The sequence below is a fragment of the Tympanuchus pallidicinctus genome, unplaced genomic scaffold (assembly GCF_026119805.1).
Source record: "Tympanuchus pallidicinctus isolate F22 unplaced genomic scaffold, pur_lepc_1.0 scaffold4, whole genome shotgun sequence".
NCBI classification, from domain to species: Eukaryota; Metazoa; Chordata; class Aves; order Galliformes; family Phasianidae; genus Tympanuchus; species Tympanuchus pallidicinctus.
The window spans coordinates 30786280-30810936 of record NW_026294758.1 but is presented as its reverse complement, the minus strand read 5'-3'; the positions used below and the strand labels follow the sequence as shown (position 1 = coordinate 30810936).

At 39.4% G+C, this 24657-nt stretch overlaps 1 protein-coding gene across 2 annotated transcripts in view; it reads right to left on the bottom strand.

The window, feature by feature from the left end:
* Positions 1 to 19121: 19121 nt before the first annotated feature.
* Positions 19122 to 24657, bottom strand: part of CPLX1 (complexin 1) — a 104834-nt gene continuing 99298 nt past the window's right edge. For both annotated transcript variants that reach the window (XM_052701251.1, XM_052701252.1), the window contains exon 4: positions 19122 to 20416. In XM_052701251.1, the coding sequence (XP_052557211.1) occupies positions 20219 to 20416 (198 nt within the window). In that variant the 3' untranslated portion in view covers positions 19122 to 20218. The remainder of the gene's footprint in view (positions 20417 to 24657) is intronic.

Here is a 24657-nt window from a genome sequence, read left to right as displayed (position 1 = left end):
GATTTCCAGAGGTCCCTTCCAACCCTTACAATTCTGGGATTCTGTGAAGAAGTTGGAGACTTGGAATGACTTTGAACTTAGGAGAAGACATCCCACTTGGTCTGCAGTGCCCCTTCCAGGCAACACAGCATCCCTGGGATGGTTTATTATTCTGTGCAGTTGAGATTTACAAGGACAAATATCTGATGCAGTCTCTTTGTGTGAACTATGTGATTAATTCATTTGGTTCCTTACTAAGCCTGGCACAGGCCCTCTGAGACAGACATCTTAGAGAGCTGTTTCCTGTGAAATTCTGCAATGGTAAGTCACTGGAGAACCTAGGAGGAACAAATGCAGGCAGCAGTTTCTTGTATTCAGAGTGCTTTCAGAATATTTTTGTTTAAGATTACTTTGATGTAGCAAGTTGCTTTTTTTTGTCTATTAATTTTTAGACAAAATATATGGAGGGCTTTGCCCATTGAGTGCTTTCAGAAGCCTAATATCTGAGTAGGTTCAGCTTGATCTAAGAACCTGGAGAAAATACTTGGGGTCATAGGGAAAAATACCCATTTCGATTACTATAATAACCTTAGTGGATGATGGCAATAGACTTGACACCCATATATAGCCCTGGAAACAACAGTTTAAGCAAACAAGAAACTGTAAGACTGAAGTGCAAATGATTAATGTCTGAAAACCTGTCAGAGCACTGATTCCAGAATCCCAAGATGTCTGGTACTGTGCCTGCACAATGCTCTCAGCCCCTTGTTGGCAGTAACCCAGCATGAGTGTCAGCAGCCTAATAGCCAGCTGCTCTCCTTGTTCCTGACCAGGGGGTGTTTCTGGTTGAGTGTTTTACACAGCTCAAGGAGTCTGTGCTTCAGCTGGCACTGTGAGCACTCAGAACATTTTTCTAATACTTCTACTGTGAGACTGTGCACCCAGATATGCTTCAGCTGGTTTTATCTTGTACACACAATGCTATAGGAACCAAAGGGTTAGGTTATACTGAACAAAATAAGCAGTGCATTTCCAATGTTTTCCTAGTACCGATCACCATAAAAGCTGAGTATTTTTAAAATATTTTTGCCATTTTATTTCCTGTACACTTGTTAATGTGTCTACTGGTATTATTAAAATCACTAGTAAAAACTGCACCTTTGTGTCTAGTTTTGCTTATGATGTTGTTCACCCTTATTAAGTCAAAAAAGAAAACAAATTATTGAATGGGAACATAGAATGTTAGCAAAATTCCTTGGCCCTGGGAACAGCACCAGAGAAGAAACTTCATGAGTACTGCTTGAGCAGAAACTTCTGCTGCCCCAGGCATCAGGCCTGCTTACTAGCCAGCACTAAGCTAAGGAAATTGCCAGGATTCCAGGAGTTCCTGGTGCTCCAGGAATGCAATTCCCAGTAACACAACTGGTGCTCCAAGATTCTGGAAAGACCAGCTGTGAGAGTACCAGGCAAAATGACTACCATTACAGCTTGAAAATGGTAGGAATCAGAAACTCAGTTTGGCACTGACACACAGATGGAGGAGTAAGGAGTGCCTGTAACAGGAGAAATCCCAAGCTGTGCCAATGGGAGCAGTAATGGGTGGAGAAACAGCTGGAGTGGAAGAAGATGGAAGAAAATTAGCTGTCTGTTTCAGAAATGTGACAGACAACCCTTGAGTCAGTTGAACCATTTTAACACCAAATTAACTCCAGGGCTTTCTGAAAGCAGAATTTGCTTTTTGTGCCATCAGATGGGTGAGGAACTGTTCTGAACTCACTGCCTCTGTATCACACAGCTGAAATATTACAGAGGATTAGCTAGGGTTTCATTGGAGATACTGGGGATAATTAATTTTCAAACTTACAGCTTAGTGTGACTGTGCTGACAGACTATGAAGTAAGCTAAAAAAAAAAAGCAAATTCCTGCTCTTTTTTCTTATTAATGAGCAAAGACATTTTCACCCCAAAAATTCATTTAACTTCTCACAGATTGTTATATTTTATTTATTTGTTCATTTGTTCATTTATTGCACAGGATATTTTTAAACAACAAGCTTACTAGAAAACAAAGCATAGCACAGGAGTCCTTCTTGGGGCCAGGTTTTAGTTGGTCAACTCTTAGAAACCGTTTAACTGTTTTTTGAAACTTCTAAGATGATTAAAGTTTTATTCATAGGCAGTGTGCTATGAAGATGACTAGATTTTTTTTCTATCCTTACGGTATCTGAATGTGTATTTAACCATGACAGTACAATAGCAGAGCTATTGCTAAAAGTAGATTACAAGATGTGGAAAACTTCTGTCTGATGCTGACTAATTCTTTTATTTTTTGAGCTTGAAATTTACTGAGGCTAAGGAACATAACATCAAAGCCTGGATTCCAGTGTCACTGAGTTAATTTACTATGCCTTACAGAAACTTTAACTATAACTTTGAGTGCTGTTGAGGAGTGCAAATTACAAAGCATCTGAGGAGCAGTGGAGTGTTCAGCATAGGTTTTTCTGTAATTTAAAGTCCCTCTGTGAAAAAAAAGTATCAGATTCAGACATCCTTTCATATTCATTTGCAAGGTGTCTGTTGCCTGAAAGTAACGAAAAGGGCTGAAGAAGGTGAAGAATTATGAAATTCTAGGGAAGTTCTAATGTGCAGCACATATACCACATCTGAGGTCAGATCAGAAGGACTATGATGGATGGTTTATTTTACAAGATGATTTTGCCAAAGCTGAGTTCTCTTCTGGAAAACTCATTGGTCCTTTGAATAGTTCATGTCTTCAAGGAAAGTACACTCATTCTTTAAAAAATATGTTCCTCAGCATCTGACCTGCAAAGGCCATGGATAAAGAAAGCACTAATGTGAAGTGTTACTAGTTATAAATGTTATACATCAGTTATGTTACTAGTTATAAAAATACTTGCAGGCAATCAAACCCATTCAGAATGGCATTTCTAATTCTCCAAAATATCTAAATAATACCTTAACTTTTCTTGTTGTTTACTTGGCAAGAAACATTTCTTAAGCTTCATTCAAAATGTCAGTGCTGTAATTGAGAGAAGATATTGAGAGAAGGTGAAGATGAAGCTGAGCATATTGTAATATGGAGGTGGATTGTCACTTTCTCTGCACGTCTGCTGTCCTATGGGAGTATTGATAGTACAAATACAAATTTCTTCTTGTTATGGAAAGAATGTACAACAAGGTAAAAAAAATTTTTCCCACAAAACAGTAGCTAGACTACTGTTCTACATGCAATCTGTTGAAGACAAGAGGTAGACATACACAGTGAGTAATAAAAAAGCAGGAACTGCTTTTTGTAGACTAGTGACTGACCTTGGGGTACTGTTTTTCAGAGTTGCTAAGTGAGACACTCAGTCACTCCTTTCAGAACTCAGTCTGGAGATCTTCTCCCTTTTTGCTGGAAAACTCTGAGATAAGACCTGGGATAGCAAGGAGATCTGTCCATTGTGCATAACAACTGTGTTGATTTAGTGGGTTTTGGAACCCATTTATAAAGACAGACTCTTCTTCAGCTTTTTGGTTTAGGTAAAATTATCAGGAGACCAGTAGAAGAGGCAGGATAGATATCTGACAGAGTGACTTTGCCAATTAATGAGTATAGCAAGGAGCTTCTACACTCAGTTCTGCTTGTCTCAATCCTGAAATACAGAATATGGTTTTACCTCTCATTTTTCCAAGCATGGGTTTTATTGACAGCTGTGTGCCATTTCTGATCCTAAGTTTCTTGTCAGTGCTGATCAAAACCCTTTTCTAAAATTAAAAATAAAAATAATGACCTTTATCAGACAATGAAAATATCCTTCCTTCTGTTGATGTTAAGGCACTCCAGGTTTTTAACATAAGCCCTTTCTATAGCTCTGGTTTAAGACTGATGCAGTGCGTGCTGCAGTGAACTACATTGGTCTGCATCCTTCTCTGGGGGAAATTTTGTCTCTGCTGTGCCTTCTGCAGCCTGCTTCATCCTGGCAGGCCCATACAGATGATCGATTGAGCATGAGTCATTCTAAAAATATATTGTTTTCAAAATCTTCTTGTAAATGCAAGATGATTTAATAATGCAAATACATCACTGAAGGAAATTTAATTTAAAAAGAAAAAAGATTAAACCAGCATCTTTACTAAATGATATGAAGTGACTTTCAACCATTACACAATTAAATGATGTCAAAAAATGTTAACCTCTTCCTAAGAATAACTATTAGAAAAAAAGCTCCTCTAGGGATAACTCATAACCAACAGAAAATGTTCTAATCTTTGCCAAAACAAAATCCACTAAGTTGCAATTTAAAGCTTTAGTTTTTCGAGTAACAGAGGATTGATGCTACCTTTCTGTGTGATAACCACAGGTTTCTAGGAGGTAAATGCTCTAGTCTGAATTAGTTTCTATATGCTAAGTCAGTAGTGATTCATTTTAGCCTAAGAAAGCATTAGATACGATAGATTAGCTTGCAAACAATGCTGGTCTCACTTTTGTAGCATTCTATGTTGGTCTGCCTTACAAGAGCTCCTCCTTCTTCCTGCTGTAGGATGAGAATCGAGCACAAATACGAGCTGGAACAGAATGGCTTAGTCCCTGCTGCTTTGTATCACACAGTCATTAAGATTGGAAGAGACTTCTGAAATCTTCAAGTCCAATCATCATCGCATCCCCACCGTGTCCATTAGCCATGTCATTCAGTGTCACATCTAAATGCTTCTTGAACACCTCAGGGATGGTGACTCTGCCAAGTCCCTGGAAGCCTGTGCCAATGCCTGACCACTCTTTATCCCTCAACTGGGAGAAGAGGCCAAGTCCCACCTCACCACAACATCCTTTCAGGGATTTGTAGAAATCAATAAGGTCTCCCCTGGGCCTCTCTTCTCCAGACTGAACAATCCCAGCTCCCTCAGCCACTCCTTGTAAGACTTACGTTCCAGACCTTTCAACATCTTCATTGCCTTTCTTTGGACACACTTGAGTGCCTCAGTGTAGTCAGAGACTCCAAACTAAACACAGTCCTTGAGGTATGGCCTCACCAGGACAAAGTACAGAGGCATGGTCACTTCAGTAATCCTACTGGCTACACTATTTCTGATACAAGTTAGGATGCCATTGGCCTTCTTGGCTACCCACGGTCACTGCTGGCTCATGTTCAGATGGCTGTAGGCCAACACCCGCAGATTCTCTTCCTCCTTGCAGCTCTCCAGCACCTCTGCCCCAAGCCTCTAGTGTTGCATGGGGTTGCTGTGACCAAAGTGCAGGACCCAGTACTTGGTCTTGTTGTAGCTCATACAGCTGACCCCAGCGCATCAATCCACCCTGACCAGATCCCTCTGTAGGGCCTTCATACCATCAAGGAGATTGACACTTCTTTCTGAGTTGGTGTCATCTAACAACTTACTGGAGGTGCACTCAATCCCTTCATTGAAATAATCAATAAAGATACTAAAAAAGAAGGGCCCCAATACTGACCCTCGGGGAACACCACCAGTGACCAGGCACCAGCTGGATTTAACTCCAATCAACAGTGCTCTCTGGGCCTGGCCATCCAGCCCCTTTTTTAACCAAGTAGATAACACACCAGTCTCAGCCATGAGCTGGCAGCTTCTCCAGGAAAATACTGGGGGAGAAAGTATCAAAGGATTAACTAAAATCTAGACACTACATCCACTACATTTCCCTCATTCATGAGGTGGATCATCTGGTTACAGAATGAGATTGGGTTGGTCCAGCAGGGCCTGCCTTTCATGAGCCCATGCTGGCTGGTCCTGATCCCCTGGCTGTGCTGCATGTGCTGTGTAATCAAGCTCAGGATGATCTGCTCCATTGCCTTCCTCGATATTGCAGTCACACTGACAGGCCTGTAGTTCTCCAGATCCTCCTTCCAACTCTTTTTGTAGATGGGTATCATATTGACAAGCCCTCAGTCATCTCTTAGCTCCACAGTTGACCAGGACAGCTGGTAAATGATAGGAAGTGGTTTAGCAACCAATTCCCCATCTCCCACAGTACCTTCAGGTGGATTCTCCCTGATCCCATGTACTTCTGATAGTCCAGGTGGGGTTGCAGTCTGCTTCCTTGTGATGTAGACGGGAGTTTATTCTGATCTCCGTCCCAGACTTTTAGCTCAGGGACCTGAGTACTCTGGGAAAGCTGTTTTGACTATAAAACATAGAAGGAAGCAAAAAAGCCTTTTCTTTTTCCTTGCCAGTAATGTTCCCCACTGCATTCAGTAAAAGGTCGATATTCTCCTTTGCCCTCCTTTTGTTGTTAATGTATTTGTAGAAGTGCATATTGCTATTTTTAGGGTGGTGGCCAGATTGAGTTCTTGCTGGGTTTTTGCCTTTCTCATTTTCCCTCTGCACATCCTAGCAAAATCCTCATACTCTTCCTGAGTTACCTGCCCTTTCTTCCAAAGGTGGTAAACTTTTTTCCTTTTTTTTTGTAAATTATTTCACACTCCTAAAATTAATATTTAGTATAAAAATTTAGTAGAAACGGGCTACTAGGAGTAAGTTATTTTCTATCTATAAGCATTCTCTAGGAATCCAACAGCTTTTTCACCACTGCTTTCCCATCCCCAAGACTCTGCAGCCTATTAACTCATGACTCTGTCTTTGCTGTGCTGCTCTTCAGCTGTATAAAACTTTCATTTTAGTCTTTTATTGTAATAGAAATTTCGAGAGCATTATCATTTCTCTATGCATCACATTTTAATGCACAACATAGTCAAAATGCAATGTTGACTGAGATTTAACAATGAATTTTTTCACTGATTGTTAAAGCTCTACTTTTGAGCACGTATTTTCTTAGTGCTATGGATTACAGACCTAAATTTCATTCTCTTCTCTTTTTTAACAAATTCTGTCTTACAGCATGTAAAGAGATAAGAGAAGAACATTTCTCTAGATCTTGAAGCATGTTTTTGAATATTTTACGAGCTCTAAAAGTTTGAAATCTTCATTTATTTTGCATTTGTAATTAATGTAAAATTCAGATACAAGACAAAAATCTATAAACAGACTCCTTCTGATAGTTCTTGCAAAAGGAAAACTCCTTAGAGTTTTCAGGTATTTGTTGTTGTTTTTTTTTTTCTTGCAAAAAAACTCTTTAATCCTTGGCATAAGAGTTAAACTCCCCATATTCTACTGGTTTTATATAATTTATAAATCAAGTTCACCCGTGTCTTAGCAATTTGTTTCTTCAACATAAATACACGTCTATATTACAATTTATATTCTGGGAGCATCAGCTGAAACTTCTGCTGCTGGCTCTATACAAAACATTGCTGTGAACTCAACTTACAGGTGGAAGGCAGCAAAAAGAGGCAGCAGAAGAGAGCTCCTCTAGCTCCCAGTTTGGGGACTCAATCTACTGGTTTCATTCCAAGTGACGTTCCAGAATTCCTCTGGGATCCAATTTGACACCACTGGAATGAGTCAGTTCCTCATGACATGACGAAGAGCTCTTCTCTTCACTTTCAAAGTGAAAGTTCATCTTTCACTTTGGTGCTCACCCACTTTGTTTAGGTTACAATCATGTAGTATTCTCAGATGTGGGGAATTTTACTGTCAAGTGAGAGACAAATGCTGAATCTTTGCCTTTTGCCAGCAAAGTTTCAAAGCTAAGAAAATGTTGAAAAAATAAGCTCTCATCTCAAGTTTGCTACTGTGAAAGGAGACATTTGCTAGCCAGGAGCACAGCGTTTATGAGGTAACTTTCTGAACTTTTTGCAGGTTTTGATATTGTGCTTGCATTAGACAGTGAGTGCATGCTTGTGTGTATCTGAGTTTATTTAACTGCACATCTAACAGTAGCTTTTTCTTCCAGAAACTTCATATGCTTTCTGGACTTGCTGAGCAGTTTTCATAGGTCATACTCACTTGTAGCCAGTTCGGACAATTGCTGTCATATGCAGCTTCTCATTAGCCCCCCAGCATTCAGGCAGTCTTGTTTTAACTAAGGGAGGTTGGTTTTGAAGGCTGTGTTTATTGCTGCAAGATTAGTTCCTCCACTGCTCCTATCAGCCATTATTGTTAGTTTCATGTAGTCATCTGACAGTTACAAAAGCATGCATGCCTACAGGATTTTAACTACAAAACTGTGATTATTATTAAAAGCAGATCTGGTTTGTTGATTTCTGTTTTTTACCCCCACTTTCACCTAACCTAAGAAATAATTGTTTATTTTAGTCCTGATGAGCTACACTTTGAAGAAATGCCTGCCTTGGATGTTGTGGTCCCACTGGACTCTTTTCTGTAGTGACTGCTATTAAAATATTAGTGCTTAGTTATGGTTATTGAATTAGAGGATTTGAAAGAGCTCACTTATTGCTCTTTTAAAACAGAGTTGAAATGGTTGGCTGCTGTGTTTTGCCCAGAGCTCTCACCATGAGCAAACACTGGCTCTCAACCATGAGGCTTTTATGTCTGAGAGATCTAAGGCAGACATTAAAAAAAAAGAATCTATTTGTTCATCTGTTACTGTTTTACACATGGTTCTATTAGAAAGCAGCCTGTGCTTTCAGTTAAGCCTGAATTTAGTGAGAAACTTGGGGGGGTAATTACAAAATGGGTTGACAGATCTGATCTCTGGGGACATGGTAGAGAAAGCATTGCTAGCTGAGGCTGGAGTTTGTCACTGTTTAATTTTGGATTATGTGTCCATAGAAAACATGCATGACTCTGATGATAGAAGTAACCTTGTTCTCTTGAATATCCTCATCCTCCACTCTGCCCCATCTCATGTTCCTTTGGAAGATATTTTGTACTCTATATAAACGGGTTTAATTTCTCTGCTTTCTTGGACACTAGTACCAAACACGGACCACTCTGAATGTAGGAACTCATGGAGACATTTAGTAGTGTATTTCCTTCCTAAAAATGACATTTCTGCAGCAAGACTGACCACAGCAGGGGATCAGGAGTGGGGAGCTAGTGAGGAAATTCCCTCACAGACAGATGTGTGTCTTAATGAAGTGCCATGGCCATTCAACTTCTTCCTTAGTCTTTCACAAGAGCTCATCTTGTGGCATATTGATAGGGCACATATGGAGTATGTTCACTGCACCTTGGAAGGTGAATTGTACTTTGCAGTCAGCCTGCAAAACTGTTAGTTTCCCAGTGCTGCTTGGCCCTTTACTTTCAAAACCAGCCACACTATCATTTGTAACTCATTATTCCCATGCACCTCCTGCCACAGGATGGCAGCTGGTCAGCCACATGCTTGTTAGGATTACAGCTTCCACTTGGCACAATAGCATAGCAGAGTCACATGGCATCTGTCATATACAAGAATCAGATTCTCCCTAAATAAAGGGATTCTGTGTAAGGTGGGAAGCCTCTAAGACACAGGCTGATCCTCACATAAGTACTTTTGTTCTGCTCAATGTTGATGTCTAGTGTGATGGATACCACTTGCAGGGGAATTGCTCTGTGTGCACAGTGTAGAGTTAAGCACTAATCAGAGACTCTCATTCCTAGGGAAGATAGAGATTTTCCAGAAATGTCTTCTACCTGCTATTTGTCAGCCAAAGTTATGACATGTTATATCATGTGGTCATCTAACAGTATTTCTAGGACTAAGTAGTGTGCTTACATATATATTTGTTTGAGTATAGCAATTGTTATAACAAAATGTGCTCCTGCAGAAACTGGACAGGTCAGTTTGACAGCTGCAATTTCAGAGCATGATGAGAAGAGTTTTCTTCAATACTCAGCAATAAGGATTTGCTCAGCCCCTACTGAGGCCAGAGTAGGGAGGGCCTTAAGGAAAAATGTGACATGTTTTAATTAAACCCCAATGAAGGAATGCTCACCTGAGGGGGTGAGAATGTAACAGTCATGTTGAGATTATGTCTATTCACACGATCACAGTTCTGCTCAGAGGTGCATTCAACTCAAAGATATGACTTTGTATGTAGTGTATTTTTTGTTTAGGTAGAGCAAAATTCTAGGCATTGGAGGATTTTTCAATTCACTATATTTTTGAACCCAGTGGGAAATGGTAAGAATAATCATTCTTTTCTGAATCAATTTCCCTACAACCAATCCAACTGTAGGCTCATTAGTATGGATAAATTTCTTGTTGATCTGTCATTCTTCATCACACTTTCATAATCCTGTCTCAATAGTATAGAAAGCTTAGGCATAATTAATCCTCTTGAATAAGAGAGTTGTTGTTTTTCCCTCCTTAGCTCTTGGTCTTCATCAGAGAAGTATGAATTGAATGTCTTCATTGTTACCTGCCAAAGTCTTTTGGTGATAGTGAGGCAGTCTGTGATAGCTATAAGCTTAAGCTCCCAGCAATTAATGAAGCAGAATGGTGTTATATGCCTGTGGAGACTTAAGGTGGAACACAGCCAGACACTCTCTGCCAAACACTAGGGAAAGGCTGTTGTGCATTATCTCCAAATTCAAGCTGACAGGTGCTGCTGTTACATTACTTATCTGAACACTCTGTGGTGTCTGCATGCAAAAATGCTGCATGAGTGTAGGTGAGGCACTCCTGGGAAAGAACTGGAGCCAACCTGGCTGAGAAATAAGCATCTTAATCCTGTCACTTTGGAGAAGCAAGTGCTAGGCCCCCAGGCACAAGGAATCCCCTGGCAACACTACAGAAGTGCTGTGCAAGCTCAGCTGCTATTATCTGTGAGCAATGATAGCAAGTCTATCTTCCTGGCTTGTTGATACCTCAAAGTTGTCAAAGATCTTACATTCTCTCCAAATGCATACGTAAACAAATAAAGAAGAATCAGGATGCACCACTGAAGGAGCTGTGGAAGGGAAGCATATGGAAGAAGGTACGGAAGCAAGGTGTAAAGTCTGAAGATTCTACTTACAGCCATAGAGCTTTTGTGTTCCTGTAGGTGTAGTATGAAGTTATTGAAGTGATCTCTCAATGCCTGTTGACACCAACTTGTTAAGCTGCAAATGAAGGCCAAGCAGAGCCTTCTTCCCCCCTTTCTTTAACACATTCCCTCTCAGCTTTACGTGGGGAAAAGCTCAACATGTGACATCTACAGGGTGTCTTGATCAGGCAGGAATGTCTAGTCTCAGCATTTGAGAAAGGAAATGAGGGCAAAAAGATACTTGTTGAGTACAAAACGCTTGCAGACGCTGAGAAACAAGAAGGAACACTAAGTGAAAAGATGGCTACTTTAAATGCCAGGTTTGAAGAAGTTTGGGTCAGTTCATGTAGGGAAAAATAAATAGAGCGTCAATTTTACCTTCCCTTAACATTTAATTGCAGTGAAGTGGTTATGTCTCTTCTGCTTGCTAAGCTGCTTTGGAACCACAGTTAGCTATTTAAAGAGGCTTGCCATGTGCTCCACTTATGTAAGTATGTAGTGGACTTTACAGGCAAATTCATTTCCATCTGAACACTAAACAAACCTAGGTGTCTGACTGTCACTGTTGCTGCTCTAATTTTTTTGTTGATAGCCTTTTGTTACACTGCATCTTTTTCATTTGTTTCATCTCATTTCCAAGAGTCAGTTTGCCATGCATTACTTAAGTAATGTTGAGATATGGGTTGGAGGAGTCCTCAGAGAAGGCTGTGGATGTAAACAACAACGCATAATTCTGCAGTGCTTTTCTTTGGCAGGTCTCAAAGAGGCATCAATATCATTATCCTCATTATCCTTACTTTGCCCTTGAGGGTAAATGAGGAGCTCTTTATTGGGTAAGTGAATAGAAAAATAATAACTGGACAGTGTGCTCCCATGTTAATAGTATGAGGTTGGCTCTACACAGCCTGTTCTTGTGCACGATTGTAGTGTTCCTGTGGTTGTGCTATTTCTCACAATCGTGGTAAATGAGAGAATTTGTATCCTCTGCTTAGGAAATTTCCATTAAAATGTTCTGTTCTCTCTGAATGTAGATCAGTGCTGTGCTGGGCTGACCTGAAAAAAAATAATTGTGAGCAATCACCATCTGCCAGCCCATGATTTTAACTGAGTAGTAGACATTTTATTTTTCCTCTCTTTGTCAGAGTCTGTTAAGCTTGTCTGGCTCATCTTCTCACTAAAAATGGCTGCAGTACCACAGGGGATGCAGAATCTCTCTTATAGGGAAAAACAAGAGATCATAAAGAACTTCCTAATGATATGCTGTAATATTACATGAAAAACCTCCACACTCTTCGTGTCTCATTCCCATTTAGTACTGTAAAATCTAGTTGTTTATTCAATCATCTAAATAAAGGCTCTCAGTCTGTAACCTGACTGTTCACAAACAGTTAGGAATAGACATGCTAGAATGTCTTAAATTATGACTTAGGGAAAAAAAAAAACAACAAAAAAACAAACAAACAAAAAAGCTAAAAGTAGTTGATTTTTCTTCCTAATTCTCTGCATTTCATTACTGATACATTTTTTCAGAGAGATAATCTCGATTTCTCATCTATTCATTTATAAATTCATTCACCTGAAATGATCTTCACACAGACACACAGAGACAAAAAAAAAAAAAAAAAAGGACTGAGGACTGAGTATCTGATGAGTGTCTGTTCAGCTGCTGATAAAATAGAGAAACTTGGAAAGGTGTCTCATTTTCAACAGTTAAAAACCCAGATGCTAGATATTGGGTCCTTCTATGTAGAAAATTCACAGATTATCTGTCTAAGAAATCAGATTAATAAAGAGTCCTATAGCAATCTTGTGTGAGCTTCAGACACCTTGTTCAGTCTACTGTGATTGAAAATATACTCTGGTTATTTCGGTACTGGTCAAGTGGAAACTAAAATAAAACATAACATTTTATACCTAAATTCCATATCAGGATATAGTATTCCTTCCAATGCAACCTGACCTTTACTTTGTTTTCACTTATTCTGGAATCACTTGTTGAAAAGGTTGAAAGATTTTGATCCATTTCATGTGAATTTAGAAATAATTTTTGAATAAAAATGAAATAAACTGAAATACATTTTTGATCATGCGGTTATTGCACACTGTGCTCTAAATCACTCCCAGTCCATCTGAAACATTTTACACAAAAGTTTAAAATAATCTATTTTCTGACTGAAAACACACTTAGTTTCTGCAGCTGATGCCTGGGCTTGCCAAATATACAGTATATTTGGCCAAATATACTTTGTCATTATACCTAACCCTCTCACAAAAAACTATTGTTTTGAAGGAAAAAAATCTGGAAAAATAATTGCAATCCCACAGACCAAACAGAATTCTGTTCCCCTTTGAATAATGAAGGCTCAAGAAAGCATAGATATTTGACGTTGCATGCTCCAGACATTTGTATGTCTTAGTTATTGTTTCACCACCTATCTCAAACCATCTGAAAAATCACTGAAGACTGAGTGTGCAGCATAGCTATCTTGAACAAGGACTGTCTCAATGCAATTGTAGCCTTTTTCACCCAAAGAGAGGAGGAAGTGTTCAGAGGGAGAGTATTAAAAATCTTGGTTGAGAATTTTTGACTGGCTTGCTTTAACTTATGGTAATAGTCACAAACATCCTGTGATGTCAGTACATAAAACACACCGATATTCAAGTCCCAGTTTCAAAGAGGGCATTGTGAGACCTAGATTGTCTGTGGTACTTCATGAAATGAAGCCATACAATAGACTTAAGATAGCCTGTGGTGGGGATTACTGCACTCAGCTTTTCGTTTAGTAGTTGGGTATCTTCCCCAAGTATGTGGTCTGTGTCTCCGTCGTTGTAAGTGCTGGGAGCTTATAAGAGGGCTGATCATTGCATCCTAAAATGCAATGATACCTAAAGCAGGGATCATGAATGACTTCATAACTGGAGTGGTTTTTTTCACTATAAGAAGTCATGATGCGCATCCTGATTTCTTTGTCTTGTTCCGCTCAAGAAAGTTTCTCCTGACAAAGTAAACTTTTAAAGCAGGAAAAAGTAGAATGATTTTTTTGTATTCTTAATAGTAAAGAAGAAGCTCCAGAAATAATTCACTGCTATTCCAGAATGAAGCCTGTTAGAATCACCTGCTTTTCTTCTCTGGCATCCAAATCCTTTCCCATAACACACTAGTGTGATATGGTTATTCTGACTCTGTTGAGTTCATAGGGGAATCATTGGAAGGTACCTTTTTCCCTTGCTATTTTCATCAAGCATACATCATGAATTGTGCATAGAGCAAATGAAAAGCCTGTTCCTGAGCACATAGGTGGCAGTGACATTAGTGTGTCCTCATTATAGCAATGCTGGGCTCAAAGTCTGGGTAGGTATTATGGGATGTAAATAATATAGGTTTATGCTCTATAAAAGACCCCTGTGGCTGCTTTTCCTGATAAAAAAAATAAAATAAACAAAAAATAAAAATAAGATAAAAATTATCATATGTACATTGTTCTCAAAGGAGAGTTTTCCCAGGGGAAAGAGTATCAACATTTCTTACATGAGATGTTTATTTTACTTTCTTTTTCCACAATGATGCAATGCTTTTATGATCAACATTTCAACTTCTGACTCATCCCTGAAGAAGTAAAATGAGGACTATCTGTGTTCAGCTTGTCACTCCATGAATTTTATGCGTATCGCATGTTCTGGATCTAGTGAAAAATTTGATACCATTGCAAATCAGCTTTTTACGCTTTTAAGATTCAAATATGTTTGCACATTGTTACATTCCTGTAGTTTGTTTCAAGGAATGGTTTTCTGTTCTGTTCCTCCTAAAGGAAACTAATTCCTAATAGCAAAACTTATTTAAAATTTATGGTAATCATCTGTAGATGCCAGCTCTTATCAGTATTAAAATAATCACAGAATGTCCATGTTTCTCCTCAGATATGTTTCCATTCTATCCATAACCTCAAACAGCATTACTTTCATTTCCTTGTGTAGGAATTTCATAGGAAAGCATTGCAAAATGTATGAATTTTTTTTTTATTTTTTTTTTTTTATTGTCTGTGATTCCATTTTAAAAGAACATCATATCATTTATCTACATCATGCAGGAAGAAGTAGCAGGCAAATAACAAAATTTACATTCACAAGGTTTATACTTCAAATAATCTTCTGGCTGCTTTTTGGAGAGTACTGCATGCATCTTAAAGAAGTATTTCTACTAGAAAATGCATTGTTAGATTGACTTCTGCTCTGTGCATGTGTGTGGGCAACAGTGGAGAACAGAGAGAGAAAACAAGCAATATTTTAATGTCAGTATTGAAACATTTTACTAACTCAGCACATGAAGAAACAGTATCTTGATAACATATTCAGATTGAATACAGACAGGTTTCAGATACATTAGACATTACTTTGAGGTCACAACAGCTGCTTTCTAACAACGCTTATTCTAGCACAGTAAGCTTGGCAAAAGGATGTACTAAGCAGCATTGGTGTGGTGTTTTTTGATGAAGGAAAGGGGCTAGGAAGGACATAAGCCAACATATGGTACTAGAAACATAGACTGAGGAACTCCAGAGTGATCTAGCACATGATCTTGTATCTCATTTTATTTATTTTAAACACGAGTATCATTCATAATTAATATTGCAGTCTGATTTCATATGGCTTTCTCTAAAGATAGGTATGAGTTCGCAAAGGTCAGTGGCAAACTCATTTGCCCTCCAAAAGATGGAGGCCCCTTGAATTTGTTGGTAACCAGAAGGGTCTTGGAACTGCAAAGGAAAATGGCTGCAGTTTCTAGCCACCAACATTTCTGTGTAAATTAAAACTAATCAACACCTGCCACCTGAAACAAACAACCAAAAAAAAAAAAAAAAAAAAAAATCCAACCCCCCCCCCCCCAAAAAAAAAGAACAGGGCGGAGGGGGGAGGAGGGGGGGGGGGGGGAGGAGGGGCAGAAAGAAAAGAAAAAAAAGAAAAAAAGACCTCATTTACCTGAGATTGAACAGACCAGCAACACAAATGAAACAATGGCATGGAATGACAAAGAGAAATTCAGAATCCAAAGAATGAACCATACTTATCTTTGGTCTTGTTCAAGTGCTTCAATGCCTGCTTGTGTCCTGAGGGGGATAGTGTCTGACAATGCTTCTCACACCTATACATCAGCCAAAGGTCTTGTGCACCATGTTTGTAGTGCAGGGTGGGAGGGGGAAGGAGAAAGAACGGGCACAAGGGAGGGGGGAGTGCCTGCTTTTGAGTCTGTTCAGAGTGGCTTAGGCACTTTGGAGACAAAGGAATGCCTTGGGGAGAGGCCCAGAACTCATACAAGGTGCCAAAGTTTATCTGAGACAAAACCAAGAAAAATCTGCCCAGTGCCTGTAATAGGTCTTCTGTCATGTTTCTTTATTGAAAGAAATTGAAAATTAAAATGAAAATTCATATCTGGCAGCTCACAACTAGCTGAACTCTACTGTCCATGAAGTAGGTCTACTGTGGGCTGGAAGAGCTGAAGTACAGAAGTGATGACATGGCTGGGCTGGAAAGCTCTCACAATGAAAAATGCTCAGCAAATATTATTCAATAAACCACTTCCCCTTTTGCTCCTGCTTTGTGAGCCTGGCTTGTAACAAACTCCACACAGTGTTCCCACAGCATTTTTCAGAGTTTGGATCTAGATGTACACACCATTCATGGGCTCAGCTCACAAAAAGAAATACCTTTTTTTTAATACTTTGAGCGTGGGAACAATGCTACCTGCTTATGACATTAGAGCATAGGCTACACAAGATTCTGACTTAGACCAGTCAACGGCACAGCTGTTGAGGCACAATTAGAAAAAAATACATCAAATATCCCTCTGTTCTCTCTCCTGACCCTCTGTTGCTTCCTCTTCCACACACAAGTGCACTCGTCAAGGTGCCGGGAAGAATGAACACCAACAAACAATTGGCAGTATCGTCCAACGTAAGGGATAGCATGTAGCAAACCTTGCTTCTGCCCCACGGGCAATATTTGACTGGATGAAGAAATGAGTTCTTGATGGGGGGCTAGGGATAGGTCAACAAACAAACCTTAGGGAAATCCAAAGCAAAGCAGTATGAGTTCATCCTGTTGTTTATTTGTTTGTACACTCCTCCAGGACAAGACCAGGGGAGATTATAAATGAATGAATATATGTCTTTTAGCAGGGGAACTTTTGTGCTGGTTTGACTTATGCATTGGGGAACATAGACCAACCACTCACATCAGTCAGAGTGTTTCAGAAGATGTGACATTAATGTGTCAACAGATTTCACTACCAATGAATGGCTGGAGCAAAGATCCAGGCTCTCTAGCTTTCAGGGGTGCTGGATCTAATTCTCTCTCAGAGCATCAAAAAAAACCTGCTGCCTTTGTGGCAGGAGAGTTTTGAGTTGTTTGAGATCTACTTAAATAAGCTTTATTTAATTTACTTAAACAGGCTTTGCTACTTTAATAGTTGCTGAATTTGCATGGAGTGAGTAGGACACTCTCCCTAGAAAATGGTATGTTGCTCAGCACTACCCAAGTACTGATCCAGAGTTAAAGAGTGTTCTGGGTCTTTGAAGTCTTAGTGGGACACACTCATTTCACTCACAAACTCTCAGCAATTTGCATGTCTTGTTTGTAGATCCAACCCAGAACAAGTTGCTTTTTTATCAGCCTGTTTTGACTTGTAGATCAGTTAAACATCCTTAGCTTCCACCCTAGATTTGATAGAAGCTTGCCACTGAAGTTAGTTGGGAAGCAGCAAGGACTGCTGATATACCCAAATAAGAATAGGACCAAATGAATATATTTATTTTCTTTCATGGTATTTTTTTTCCTGCTGTACAAGATGCTGTTAAAAACACATAATTCACACTAGTTTACATAGTTAAGGCTCACTGCCTTAACTATGATGCTTATACTTACTTGAAAGGATGACAAATATCTCTTTAAATTCTGTATCCAGAAAAGTACAGGAATATTTGCGTAAGGTCAGTTATTCTGAACAAGTGAATCAAGTAATTTCCATTAGGGTAAAATGCTTAATTACTACTACAAAAGTAGTACTGTTTACAACAACAGAAAGGAAAACGATCTGAGATATTGCTTTCCTTTCTGTTGTTGTAAACAGTTCTACTTCTGTGAGGCAAACCATGAAGACATGGAGATGGTACTTTTCCACTGTACATGATGCATGCTGGTGAACTACAAGTTCTCCGCCTTTTTTAGTCAGTAGATTCCTACCACTTTAATACAGTGTCATAATGTTATAATTTTGAAAAACTAATGGGGAGGCCAAGATTCACCCTTCAAGGAAAGGAAACTACCTTTTCTAAAAAGAAATAGCATATCATTGAATTAGGTGGACCTGTTTAAGTGTAAGAAAAACCTGGGATAGCAGTGGAGTTGGACTCGATAGTTCCTTCCAACACAAGATATTCTTTGATTCTATGGTTCTGTGATTATCCTATAAGATTGTGAGACTGAGATGGTGTGATGCTCTTACAGCAGCTATTACAGTTATGTAGCCAAATACAAAAATACTATGATCACCTTTTCAGATGACAGTCCAGAAAACTTAGCAAGGGATCGTGTTCAAAATAAATCTATTGAGTGTGTGTTGTACTAGCAAATCAACATCTCCAGAAGAATTTGGCTTTTCCTATTTAGTTACTCAATGCTTACTGTGCCGTACTGGAAAACATCTGTAGCTATGTCTGGCTAAGGTATTAAAGACAATGTTAAGAGGGCGACTTTCTCATACTTTTATACACACTACTATAATATTAATTAGCTCCTGCAAAGCACTGGAAAAGAACTGTGCAATCCATCCTTACTACATCCTTTTACAGTAGGTGTAGACTGAAAGCTCAGTTTAACAGCCTCTCTCCTATGAGGAAAGGCTGAGTGATCTGGGTCTGTTCAGCCTTGAGAAAAGGAGACTGAGAGGGGACCTGATCCAGGTCTATAAATATCTAAGGTGTGGGGGGCAGAATGGCGAGGCCAGACTGTTTTCAGTGGTGAGTGGAGACAGGACAAGGGGAAACGGCTGGAAACTGCAGCATAGGAAGTTCCGCATAAATGTGCGCAAGGACTTCTTTACAGTGAGGTGACGGAGCACTGGAACAGGCTGCCCAGGGGGGTTGTGGAGTCTCCTTCTCTGGAGATGTTCAAGACCTGCCTGGATGCCTACCTGTGCGACCTGCTATAGGGAACCTGCTTTGGCAGGGGGGTTGGACTCGATGATCTCTGGAGGTTCCTTTCAACCCCTACAATTCTGTGATTCTGTGATTCTGTGAACAGCTGAAGGAGCTGAATCAGAAAAATGAATTATCTCTCCAAGGCAGCAGAGCAACTTAGCAGGAAATGTAGGAAACTTAGAATTTCTGGCTCTCCAGTGTCTTGTCTAACTTTCACTTTCTCCCACAACTGCATTGAAGGATGGGTAGAATACAGTAATGACAATTTACTGGAGATCAAATGCCTTTCCTGCAAGCACTGCTGGGAACGAGATTGTCAAATATGGCACTGGGCAGAAAGAGGAAGTGTAGTTAATCAGAGGCCAACATTCTTGGTCTCTGACTTCCTAGGAGTGGAAAGGTCCTCTAATAGTACCACACACCCTACTGTAGTTCTGGCTCTCTATATGGCACCTGTCAGACCAAATCTGCTCTTCCAAGTTAAGTGTATGGCTAATTACCAAAGTGACATGACTCTTGCTTAGATTCTGAGGCATTTAACTTCTATCAGCATCTGAGGGCAGATGACTCACTTCTTCTATCATTCTGAGTGATGTCAGCTGTGTAAGTCATGCATGATTTAGCTTCCAAATGATTTTTTATTTATGCCAGTGATGGAATTAAAACTGAAAAGCTCTGCTTCCATGGGAGAACTGAGATATTCCTTCCAAGGGTAGATGTACTCAACAACAAATGGCTAGTGTGACCCAATCAACAAGAACGTTAATAAAAATAATTAATAATTATTATCAGTAATAATAATTAAATAAAACTAAAAAGGATACTGTTCACACTGAGTGAGCACTTCTTGCTTTGGGTCAAAATACATGTGAGGTTGTTCCTTTTCTATGCTTAATGTACAGTTGCCTTATTTAACATACATAATACTATGGCTTATAATAAAAGTTGTGTAGTCTGCAGCTTTTTAATCTGTACATCCATTCAGAGGCATCTACTGGATGTGACTATGTACAAAAAAAAGGACTGATGAGTCTTGGGGTAGAGGCAAAGGGAAGAGACAGTGGAGAATGGGAAGCAAAAGGACTCCTAGTGAGCATTAGAGGGCAGAGGTGCGTGATGGATGGCAAGATTGTAAATCCCCATTGGGCAAAAGAGAAATCCTTTGCAGTACTGTTTATGCCCATCTAGCAGTCTGCAGTTATTACTTCTTGAACATGTCCTGCAGGGGACCTGGTAGGTATTTGATGACTGTGTCTAGAATGCTCTCTTCTTCCTCCTCCTCCTCCTCCCCACAGCCAGGAGGAATAGCCTTCTTTGGACGAGTCAGGCTTCCTTCAGCATTAGCTTCCAGTGCAGCCTGGGCCTCTGCTTCTTTTTCCTCCTTCTTCTTTATCCCATACTGTAGGGAAAAGATAACACATTGTCAGTCACCCTTTCAACAGGCTGGCTGATCAAGAGATCTGTTGTGTGTGGTGCCTCATATTCTGTAATATTCACACCATTGCAAATGTTCCGCTTTTCTTTTTTCGAAGACACCCAAATTACCATCTCTAAAGCTGTCCCTTAAATACAGCCCAGTGGACAGACAGTACTCTCAAGACAAGATGGTCAGATGCTGAGATCATTCAGAAACAAATACAGGAGAGAATTTGGGACCATGGAACCGTGGGCCTGGCAAAGACAATACCAGCTGTGTTAAGTCAGTTTCTGAATGGTATTCTACTATTCTTAATCCTATCCTTTCTCTTATCTATTAAATCTGATGCTGAAGGCTGTCATCCAGAACCTGAAGAGAGCTTTTGAACAGGAGAGGGAACGACTGTTTTTGAGGGTGAATAGTGCTCGTACAAGGGGGAATGGGTTTTAACTAAGCAGACGTTTAGGTATTAGGAGGAAGTTTTTCACACAGAGGGTGGTGACACACTGGAACAGGTTGCCTGAGGAGGTTGTGGATGCCCCATCCCTGGAGGCATTCAAGGCCAAGCTCTGGGCAGCCTGGTCTGGTGGTTGATGACCCTGCAAATAGCAAGGGCATTGAAACTAGATGATCACTGTTGTCCTTTTCCACCCAAGCCGTTCTGTGATTCTATGATCATCTGAAATAATTTTGAAATTCCATCTGCAACATTTTATAATAAAATAATACGGATGAGGCAAGACCTCATTCTCAGGAAAAGCTAATTATCAACAATGTAGAGCAAAGTGGTTAAGACAGACAGGCAGACTGAAATAAAAATGACAATTCTAGACAGATTGAGATGAGGTAAGACCTCTCAGTAAAAATAAACCTTCTTAAGACACTGATTGGCATACCAAACTCTACATGAATTAAAATAAAGCTGACACATCCTGTCTGGAGAGAAACATTCCTATGCCTGCAAGCATAATGGATTCCTGAAATTCACTGCTCTAAATGAGAAGTAAAGGCATGGAAGTAAGATTTTATGTGAATAACCGGAATTCCATTTCATGACTTTGTATTCAAATTTTTAAATTTAATAGGGGAGTAAGAATATGCCTGAGTGAATGAGGCTGGGGAGAGCAGTGCTGTAGTATTTCTACTCCCACAGTGACTCAGGTTTTCTTTCCATCTTCTAGTTTGGAGGCATGTCCAAGGAAAATAATTCCTGTATCTCTAGCTCTTATCACTCTTCAGCCCTCATACATTTCAGCAATTCTCGGTTTTTAGTGGTATATGCAGAAGTCCTTGCATTGAAATTTTTGAGATAATAGTGATAGATGACAAAACCAAAATCAGTTCTAACTGTCATATGTAAATCTACAGCAACAAAGATATATTCAAGCTGCCTTCATCATTACTGAAATTACTTCAGCTACAGCAGAAGCATTTGACCTCCATGAGGAAGGGAAGGGCACTCAGGTTTGCTGAAGCAGCTGTCAGCTTCAAGATTCTTGCTGTGTTAGAGCCACTCCCTTACTTCTGCTTAAATTTTAATAGAGGAATTAAGATTGCTCTCAGCATATAAGAAGTATAAATTGACTAACCAATTTAAAATCCTGCAAATGTGAGCAAAACATTTGGCAGGCACAGGCCTCTCTGAAAAGAAAATTAGGTATGATTTCAAAAGGATCAAAGAATTGTGTTGGTACAAAGTATCCAGTATTTTCTCATTATCAATAGTACAGAACAGCTGAGCAGACATGAAGTAAATGTCTTTTTCACAATTTGCTCTTTTCATTTCTCCCATAAAGAAGGGCCCAAATATTCACAAGTGAAGCACAGAAAAATCCTTGCTGCTGTCACGACTTTCTGACTTCAGATGCTTTGCGTTTTGACAAGAAACTTCTAAACATTTCTGAACAAAGGCAATATTTTTGGTTCTTTTCTCCATCATCATTCATATTTAGGATAACATTCTGTAAAACTGAAGCCAGTAACTTAAAAAATATCAAGTGATACTCTAAATCAGTTCTTCCAAGGCAAAATGTTCATTAATGACATCTTACGATTTTTATACCTAGTCAAATGCCAGTCAAATCAGACTTCATGGAAGAGACGTTCAAGACAAATGGTGTGATCTGAGGCTAAGGAAACGTCTGATTGGCTCGCAGCCACAGAGCTCAGTGCTGGAAAAGAAGATCCAACACAGCCAGCACTGCAGCGGAAATGACACACGTAGCAAGTGTTTCTCCCAGGTTACACCTAATGTCTTCAGGTGTTCCCCAGCATCTTTTGTCTGCACACAGGACTTTCCTTTGCCAGACAGAGGAGAAAAGCAGTATAAAGACCACACAGATCACAGTAATCCACCAGTCATCTGCAACTCCTTCTCACTTCAAGTATCATTTCATGGCTGGTGGATTCTGTAGCTTGTGAACTTATTGAATAAACATCCAGGGATCAGAATCTATGGAACAAAAGCAATCACTCAAGTGCAACTGTGTCCTCTGACTAAGGGAAACCTAAATTATATGAAAGAATTAGGACTATACTTGTCAGCCTGTTTTTCTGTCTTTCCTTACGGAGTTTTTACTGATTGTTCTTTCTGAATTTCATGGTGCTAGACTGACCTTAAATTTTTATAATGTATGGCCAGTTTTATGGGCAGCTGCAGTGCAGAGCAATAGCGGCCTGGGAGAGAAATCTTCACTTTGAAAGACCAGTAGAGAAAACCAGATTCCACTGTACCAACTTACTGGCAAAAGCTGAAAGTGCAAAAATGTGTTTTTCTTGTTTGCTGCCAGTCATGATGCTGTAACATGAAGAAAAGCAGTTATAAACTCCCAGTACCTATTTAATACCCGAATGTAATTTATGTTTTGGAAAAAAATATTCTTCCTTGGAGAAAGATGTAATTTCATCAAAAGCATTTCTTTCTGATAAGGGGTCAGCTCTGATTACTCAGTGTTAAAATTAAATGCTCTATAATCAAAACACAATGCTGTAATTTTTTGCAGCACGGAAAAGTGGCATTCTTTAGAAATGAAACTGCTTCAGATGAAGTTGAAAGGAGAGTCTTAAAGTAACAGGAACAAAATAATGAACACAAGCATTGTAGTTTCTTCACATTAAAAGTTTTGTGTTAAGTTAATAAAGAACTTAAAAAAATACGTATACAACCAAAAAATATAATGGGCCTTTTTCATTCTTTGGCTTTTCTGAAGATGGGAAAAAAAATTGCATTACCTCTAAAACATGTGAAGGATGAGAATAATTTCACATTTTTCTAAAAGTCTAGTTCCACAAAATTTAGTATCAGAGGCTGTATTTGTGTTTGCCAGCTGACCTCTCTATCTGTCAAGGTCTCTAGGTGTGACAGCATGAACAACTGATGAGTCAGTCATTCCCTTCAGTTTTGTTCTGCATTTTTTTTAACTTTAAAAAAAAAAAAAATTATTTACTATCATCCAGATCACTAATGAAAAAGTTAAACAGGATTTGACCCAGTACTGATCCCTGGGATACACTGACAACTGCCCTCTGGGTCCAGCTTTTTGATTCATCCCACTGTCTGCTCATCCAGCCCATACTTCAACAGCTTCATTATGATGAACTTATGGGGTGCAATGCCAAAAGAGTTAATTAAGTCCAGGAAGACAATAATCACTGCTTTTCCCTCATATGTCAGGCTCATCTATCCATTTCATTACAAAAGGTTTTCAGACTGGTCAGGAATGACTTCCCCTTGGTGAATTTATGCTGGCAACTTTCAATTATTTTCTTCTCTTTCAAGTACTTGGAAATGATTTCCAGGATTAGCTATTCCATCACCTTCCCAAGCATCAAGGTGTATTCCCTTGTTCTTTTCTTGTTCTTTTTAAAGATAGGAGTGGTATTTGCTTTCCTCCAGTCTTTGAGCAACTCTCTCACTTGCCATCGAGTAAAGATAATAAAAAGTAGCCTTGAAATCACACCAACTAGTTCCGTCAGGACTCATGAATACATCCCATAAAGGTCCATAGACTTGTAAATTTTCAGTTTTAAGTATTCCCTGACCTAGTCCTCTTCCACCATTCAGCCTGGGCTTTGGGACCTGGGATTCCTGAAGACCAGTTCTGCTGTTAAAAACTTAGGCAAAGAAAGCATTCAGTACTTTGACCATTTCATTGTCCCAGGTAACCAGGTCTACTGTTTCCTTCAGGAAAGGGCCCACATTTCCCCGATTCCTCCTTTTATTA